The sequence below is a fragment of the Austrofundulus limnaeus genome, unplaced genomic scaffold (assembly GCF_001266775.1).
Source record: "Austrofundulus limnaeus strain Quisiro unplaced genomic scaffold, Austrofundulus_limnaeus-1.0 Scaffold608, whole genome shotgun sequence".
NCBI classification, from domain to species: Eukaryota; Metazoa; Chordata; class Actinopteri; order Cyprinodontiformes; family Rivulidae; genus Austrofundulus; species Austrofundulus limnaeus.
This window is the reverse complement of record NW_013953010.1, coordinates 94,514-102,976: the sequence shown is the minus strand read 5'-3', so window position 1 is coordinate 102,976 and position 8,463 is coordinate 94,514. Positions and strand designations below refer to the sequence as shown.

At 37.2% G+C, this 8,463-nt stretch overlaps 1 protein-coding gene across 1 annotated transcript; it reads right to left on the bottom strand.

Moving 5' to 3' along the window:
• Nucleotides 1–1,499: 1,499 nt before the first annotated feature.
• On the bottom strand, nucleotides 1,500–7,978 carry LOC106531226 (peptidyl-prolyl cis-trans isomerase FKBP1A). The gene is made up of 5 exons (XM_014027016.1): nucleotides 7,870–7,978; nucleotides 7,719–7,766; nucleotides 7,142–7,254; nucleotides 2,724–2,899; nucleotides 1,500–2,534 (listed from the first exon to the last, which is right to left on the bottom strand). Exons 1-4 carry the CDS (start codon nucleotides 7,904–7,906, stop codon nucleotides 2,768–2,770), a joined length of 330 nt encoding a protein of 109 aa, XP_013882470.1. The 5' UTR covers nucleotides 7,907–7,978; the 3' UTR covers nucleotides 1,500–2,534; nucleotides 2,724–2,767.
• Between the last annotated feature and the right edge of the window lie 485 nt (nucleotides 7,979–8,463).

Here is an 8,463-nt window from a genome sequence, read left to right as displayed (position 1 = left end):
GTATGTATGGATCACTTGGGTTGTTACCAACATCTGGTGAAAATTTCATGTCATTAGCACCTCTAGTAATATATTTACTGAGAAAAATGTTGACGAGTTCAATACTTATTTTACCCGCTGTATATATTTTAACAGAAGCTACTGACCTCCAGCAGCTAGATCATGCAGACAGCAGACCTTCAGCTACTGTATTTGTCCTGCAGAGCGTGTTGAAACAGAGGAGGAACCTGCTATAGAAGAGGATGCGTCTGCTGAGCTGCATAGACTACGGTTGGAAGTGATGAACCAGAAAAGCCAACTGGAAGCTGCATACATCCAGACAGACCAACAGAAGCAACAGCTCAAGTGCCAAGACAGCGAAATGTCAACATTAAGGAAGCAGCTGGAAGAGCGGGATGCAAGACTAAAGGCAGTCAGTTATGATCCCAGGGGTAGACATAAGGATTTTTTTCAAGCTGTCCAATGGACAACCTGTTGACAAAACCTGGTTGTCCGCAAAACATTTTGGTTGTCCAAAAAAAAAATCTCAATAAAAATGTAATTTAATAGGTAGGCTATATTGTTCTGTATACAAAGTTTACTGTATACAAATGTTCTGTCAGCAGGTTAATAGTTTCAGGAACTGCTTGAGTAAAAAACTCCTCATCTTCTTTGAAATAGAGAGCAAAAATCAACATCCAACAACCACAAGCTTCTTGCTTACAGGTCAAACATTTTAATTTAAATAGTAGTATATCCAACTATCTGTGGTTCACTTGCACCTCCACCCCACTCGTGTGTGTCAGGAACACTCGCTGCTTTTTTCCTGAGGCGGGATCTGTTTGTCCAAAATGAAGGTAGGTTGTCTTGGACAACCTAAACAATGGTTATGTCGACCCCTGTGATCCTGACAGCTTTGATGATGACGCTGTGCAGTTTTACCTGGGATTAAAAAGCAAACGCACATTTGCTGCTTCATACAAACATCTTCACCACAAAGCTGCCAGGATGTGTTATTGGAGGGGTGAAAATGTTGATTATGATCAGGCCAAGGGTAACACAGGTCGCAAGAGGCATCTGACACCCAAACATGAGTTTGTAGCCGTCTTGGTCAGGCTTAAGTTAGGCTCGTTTGTCAAGGACCTGTCTATCTTGGCATCAGCTCTGCACATTTCTCAAGGATGTTCACCTCCTGGATCATGACTGTAGGTTAGACTTACTCTGGAATTAAATTGAGATTTAAACCTTTGTTAAAGAAAACCTGCATTTTATTCACTTTGTCAACAAAGATTGGCTTCACCCTCACTTCTGTTAGGAAATCATCATAATTTAGTCCTAACTAAACAAAGTGTGCATACATTTTAAACCTGGGCTACAAAAACAGATTATAGTTAGTCTGTATTAAACAGCCCTTTAGATAACTACCCTTATCCCTACTGAACTGCTAAACGATCAGAGAGCAACATTTTAGCTTTTAATGGCTAAAAATCAAACTGTCAGGAGTGTAATCAATGAGTCTGTTTGAGCAAGACAACATTTTATTGCAAAATATGGCTTATATAGTTTGAACAACTCATCTTGTCAATGGCAACCATTGCGTCAAAGCAAAAATTATTTTGATTCTACATTTTAGTTTTGTATAATTTGTCCGTTTTCTGTAAATACACAAGAAACTGAAAATAGCAACAAAAAATAAATAAATAAAAAAAAACACCCTGTTTCCTGGTGGTGAATAAAACATGCTTGCTTTCTTTGTTTTCTTTTATTGTTAGTGTGCTGTAATACCATTAAATATAAGTCACAGATCAGAAAATGCAAAGCAGTGAAATACAGTTGCCGACGGGATAAAATGTCTATTTTTTTTTTTTTGTAAAATATACCCCCTCAGATCTTTAGAGAGAAAAGAAAATGTTGACCCAAAAACTTTGAACCAGCTTGTGCCTCTAAACCTTGTTACAGCCAGGAGTAATGCTGTTAAGTTGTAAACAATTCACAAATGTAGTTATTTATTTTTTTATGTCTGACAAGACTTGTAGGTTAGTCATGGCAAAGTTAGATTTTCTAAATCCCTGGTACATTATTTTCTGCACATTACTCCTAATCTTTGTTTTATTCCACTAGCGAGTATCACAAATGATTTATTCTTATTTTCATTCAAGTTAATTAGTCGCCTGCAATCAATACAGTTTAACTGTAAAGGCCACAGAGCCACAGAAAAGAAAAATGGATTCAGGATTTATGACATTCATTAAAAACATGCTCCTGATGGCAAACACATTTTCAGATTTACTTCAGTCGATAAGAAACTTTGAGTTCAAAAACAAAGCATCACAATAAAAATACACATCAGTATGTGACAAAGTAGAATAGGATGGCCTAGAACTTGAAAAGTATATAGGAGGACATAAGTTTTCAAAACAAGTGATATAACTCAGTTTGCACCTGAATGGTTAGGGAAAAGATGTGAAGCTGTAAATGTAGGTCCTATGAAGGAATAATGAGCAGGAATCATCTGTGAACCTTTTTTCCTCCACGTTCTTAAGACAGGAGTCAACCTGCAACACAAACGGAGCAGAGCTGGGATTATGGACACACAAGAGACGTTTACAAAAAAAGTAAAAACACTAAAACCTCTTGCATACTTCGTAACAATAACTAGTGAAGTGCTGAAGCGATTTGTTGSCAGTTTTCTGGTGAAACTGACAGAATCACGGTGCCTAGCTGAAATAATTACACCTTCTTACCCTGAAATCTGAGTAGAAACAAACAAAAGTGGAGGTTGCAGGTTTCAGGCTTCCAGCCCCAGCAGCTCCACATCGAAGATGAGAGTGGCGTTCGGTGGGATGATCCCTGGGTGACCTTTGCTGCCGTAGGCATAGTCTGGTGAACAGGTGAGCTTTGCCCGCTGGCCGACACTCATCTGGAGGTAAAAAAAGACAAGTTTAAAGAAGAAAAACAAAAAATAAACCCATAACTGAATTTAAACAGCACAACTTTTTTTTTGTAAATCTGGGATAAAACTTGAAATGTAGATAATTGAATGTAGAAACGACTGCAATCCTGTTTGCAAAAAAAACCTAATCTTTACAATTTAGGTTGAAAGATTTTCCAAGGTTTTCACATCACTATTCAATTTTTTTTTTACAATTAACTCAGCTGATATAGTGCCAAAAGGTTTTATATTTTTAATCCTAATTAGCACAAAACATGGGAAGATTTTTTTTGCTGTAAACTAGATATTTCAAAATCCCAACTAAAATATGAAGCTTATTGGGCTTTTGCAGTTGACAACATATACAGACCTCAGACTGTGGAGACGTATAAAATGAGCCGTACTTTGTTCTTTGGTTCAGGAAATGTTTGGAATCCAAATCCAAAAGAGCTGATATTTTATGGTGTGACTATTTTAATTCAGTTTTACTTTTTATTTTTATTATTATCATCATCATCATCATCATTTCTAGCATTTATTTGATTAATTTTGACCTAACACATTGTTTGACTGAACTTCTGTTTTTTTGTTCTATAGAAATAAAACCRACGCTGATTAAAGGATAAGGAGCGATTTATAGGGAGTCATCACCTGTGGGTTTAAGCTTCATCTCTGCAGCAAATTACAGACTGACATACTGTATTTACTTGATTTATTAAGTCATTTGAGAGCTCTGAATACATTAATCACAAAAATACAGACATGTTAATTAACTAAGTTGGACTCAGCAACAKGTTTAATAAAAGGTAAACATGACTGTTTAGAATTTGAATTTTATTTTCTTCTACTTACAGGAGCTGAGTTTTAAATGATTTAAATTTTTCATTTCAATTTACCTGATGCAAAAAGTCAGTCATACGTCTTTAGAATCCTTAAGTGTACAGAGCAGACCGTACTTCTTAAGGAAGCTGAGATCCTTCAATGTCTGCAGCAAGATGCTGCAGATCTTCTACAAGTCTGCTGTTGAGAGTGTCATCTGTTGGGGCAGCAGCATCAGAGCCAGGGACCTAAAAAGGCTAAACAACCTGATAAAGAAGGCTGGTTCTGTTCTGGGGACGACTGTGGAATCTCTGGAGATGATGGTGCAAAGAAGGATTTTACATAAAATCAAGAACATTGTGGACAACCCTGACCATCCTCTTCATCAGACTGTCATAGAAAGACAAAGTGTCTTCAGTCGGAGGCTTCTTCAGTTTGGTTGTAATACAGAGCGCTACAGAAGAGCGTTCCTGCCCACAGCCAGCACCATCTACAATAACTCTTTAGTTCAATGAGTTACATCASCACCTAATTTCCCTCTGGGATCAATACAGTATTTTTGAATTTGTACTGAATTGATTTTCTAATCTAAGTTACTTCAGAGAAAAGTGTATTCTGAAATCATATAATGTAACACACTAGGGGTGTAAGAAAATATTGATACACTGAAATATCGCGATATTTCATTTCCCGATACTGTATCGATATTCTAAAGCCCTGTATCGATTTTTAATTAAGGTGTAAAATGTTAAACTTCTTGCCAACCGTTTATTTTTGTGTTGTAGTTCAGCCTCTGACCACTAGTTGGCAGCAGTGAGCCAGCCATTTGGCTCCTCTACCTCTTGAGCGCCAGAGAGTAAGGGTAGCATTAGCATTGTGAGTAAACATTAGCTTTTCTTTTTTGTCAGTTAGAGGTTTTTATTTAATCGAATTTTTGGACAAAAAAAAATCGCAATATATCGCCTTGCTGACAGTATCGCAATATATCGGGATATATCATATCGTGACCCCTCTGTTATGTATCGTATCRCCAAATTCTTGCCAATACACATCCCTACAACACACACGTGCACAGGGGAATGCTGTGTATCTTAAACCACTGCGGCTTCAGAAAACTGCAAGGATTACCATCTGGTCCCACTCAGGTCAAAAGGTTTCAGTCTAAAGCAGAAAACTGAGATGAGAACTTTGGCAAACCAAGGAGGGAAAACATTTAGCCTCTATCACCAAAGACTCAGACACCAGGAGAGATAACAAGCTTGGCATAAAACACAATCCAGTSATGTTTGGACCTGCCATTTGTTTGAAGTGGGCGTTTACACCTCAGTCCAGCTGGACCTGAGCTGGTGTATACACAGTTTAAAAAGGCATTTGTTAGAATCCTAAACACTGACACAGAAATGAAGGGAGCAACAGCTGATGCTACAGGACCTAGCTGGTATTCAGTTCAGAAATAAAATAAACATAATGTTTTGGCAGAACAAGAAGTCCTGGAGTGTAAATTGCTCTGCAATGAGTTTGAATTTTCTACACAACTCATAAGACAGACTAGTAGAGTACTTGAAGTACCTTAAATGTCTAATTAGTCCAACCAGAGTTTTGCTACCAGCATTAAAGTAAACAAAGACTAATAAACAAAATTGTGTTTTCCCCTCATGAATCTGGAAATAATTAGGCCTTATACAACATGAACTTATTTAGACATGGATAACTAAGCTTTTTTTCCCCAGCTGTTCACCACAGCGAGTCATCCTCCTCCATCTCACTCTGTCCTCATTCCAGATCCCTCTTTAACTCCAACTATAGGCTCGTTCATAAAGACAGTTCTGTGAAATGGCTGCATGACCCATCGGTCTTTAAGCTCCCTCTGTTCATTCATAAATCACAAGTGGACGTCCTTTCAATATGACATCAGTCTAAATCTAATTACTGCAGGTTAAAATTCTTACATCAACACTTCATTAGAAAACACTAAACTGTGTACTTTTACTAAGGTCATGTAAACAGTATACTTATCTTTACATGAAAAACTTTGACCTGTATGAAGGAAGCAGCTCATAAATGTACACCTCTCAGTGTACAGAAATCTTGTCAAGTATTTTAATACAGATATCTTGAATTAGAGCCTTCATWCAACTTAATGGTAAATCTGAGATCATTTATACTAGTCAAAATATAATTACAGATTATATAAATATTTCAGTTAACGAATATGTCTAGCCATCAAACTAATTACAGTTATCTGGAAGTGAAGTCGATTTTATGTCAACTTGAGCCTGCCTTACACATCTGTGTTTGAAGAATCAGCTTCACTTTCTCAACACAGCTGCTGACRGAGAGATGATGATGTTTTAACTTTAGGGGGCTTCATTTTCCTACACATTTTCATACACTCAGAATTTTCTATAGAGCAGAACTTTATCACTGTGGAACAGATTTTGTGTGTTACCACTGTGAATAGGCACCACTCGGACTCCAGCATTAATTTTTTTTACAGGGAACTGAAAACTGATTTATCAGACCTTCAATACTCGAACCACTTCCACACCACTAAATTACGATGGTCTTTATCTTAACTATTTCTTCTGTTTTTTTTTTTCCAACTGTGGACAATTGCTCGCTCAGTTGGTGCTGATATCCACTGTGTTGTAGGTAGCATTATTAGCGTAGTGTAGTGGTTGCGCTGAGCCTGTGGTGTACGTCATCACACACTGATGTAACATATATGATCCAATTTTTTTTAAAGTCATATTATTATGTTGAAATATTAATAATATAGTAATACCGGTTGCATTTTTATGCTTTGAAAAGATAGGTATCAGATTGGTATTGGCAAGGCTAATCATGTTTTAAAATTAGATTGTACTGGGAGCCCAACAAATCTGGATCGGGACATCCCTAATTCAAATGAGTTTCCATTTCAGTGTCCATGCTAGCATATAAAGTCTGCAGACACAGTATAAGCTGCATGGGCCTTATTTATTAGTTTTGAGGTTTATTATTTATTATTATTTACTCAAATTGTGAAAATCAAACAAGCACAGACATAAAATGCCCAAATGGTAATACTTTCCAAATCACATCTGCAAAAATTTCTATTATATGTCATATTCAAAATGCTTTGTAGCATTTTTAATTACTTAGATAACATCCCAGTTTGCTTATAGGGAGGACCAACCAAAGTGATTAGGTGAAGGGAAAATCAACAGTTTTGTAATAACAGCTTTTCTTAAATTATTTAATGGGGAATATATACGAGAAGGGTCAAGTTTGTGCAGATCATACTTTAAAACTACCGTGAATTGAATCCACAACTCTGGTTTTAGCAAAGTAAACATAAAGCCCAAAAGATCTGTCCATGTTCATGTTATGAGTTACTGATGATGAGTGACCTGAAGGGCTTCTCCTCACCTGAGCTACTCCTTCCTCCCAGCCACGAATCACCTCCTGATGGCCAATTTTGAATTTAAAAGGCTTTTCTCGAGATCTCGACGAGTCAAAGACTTTCCCATCCACCAGTGTGCCTGTACACATTAAACCAGAGAGAGCTTTGTTGGGATTTTCGACATGTAAAGCTTTAAGATTTAGCTTCGCTTGATGACTGAAGAGCTAGCATTAGCTGCTTAACATCATAGCATAACACCAAATCGGCTTTAGCAGCAGCTGGTCCAACTATTTCTTTGTCCGATTTTCAAAAAAGCCAAGCTGAGTAATGGAGTACATGACAGAAATAACTGGCTTATTCGCTGACTTTAGCATCAACTTAGCAGATGTTAGCAAACAAACATAAGACGAATTTATCAGAGCATAGCGTTAGCTTCGATGCTAACAGTCAGTTTTGGACTTCCAGTTGTGTTCGCTAAACGARCTGTTATGACTTGCTATCTCCTTCCCTTAAAACAACAAACTATCTTGCCATTAACGAGACATATAACCATATAAAAATTAAAATAAGCCGCTTTTAAACGTTTCAATAGCACTGACTCACCGACATAGTGGACCACGACRCGTTGTCCCTTCTTCGGGAATGTCCGTCCTAAACGACAGGAGGAAACATAGAAAGTATGGTTTAATGATGAACCAAACAGCACGGAAATACAATGTATGGAGAATTAGACTAAACGTCGCATTAATCTAACCATCGCCTGGAGTTATTGTCTCGATTTCTACTCCCATTTTAGCTTCTCTTCTGTCGAGTGGACCTCCCCTCTGCAACGAAAGGAGGCAGTAGGRATTCCTGCAGTACGGGGAATTTGGTGTATGGGCGGAGTTTGTTCTGACCGTGATTGGCGGAGTTCCTTGTTTGGCCCAAAATTTGAGCCGTGATTGGCGGAGAAATAATATAGGCGGAAGAATTGGGATATGGGCGGAGTCAAGATGAACCGTAATTGGTCGAATTGACTTGTCTTGTGTCCAAGTGAAAAGATGAAGTAATAGTCAAATTATTGTAAAAATAAAATAAAAGCAATTTATTGACAGTGTTGTATAAATCACCTGAAAGTAATACCTGTGTAAAAGTACAAATATCTTACCATAAAATTACTTTGGTAAAAGTTAGTCTCCTCTGAGAATATTATTTGAGTAAAGGTATTCCTCAACTATTAAAAGTTATTTTTCTTAAAAGAAAATTTCTGATATAAAATGTACTCAAGTATTAAAAAAAAGGTAAAAGTATTGAGTAAAAGGGAACAGTTAGTGTTTTCAAATGAATTGGGAGATGATCTCCCCCCAAA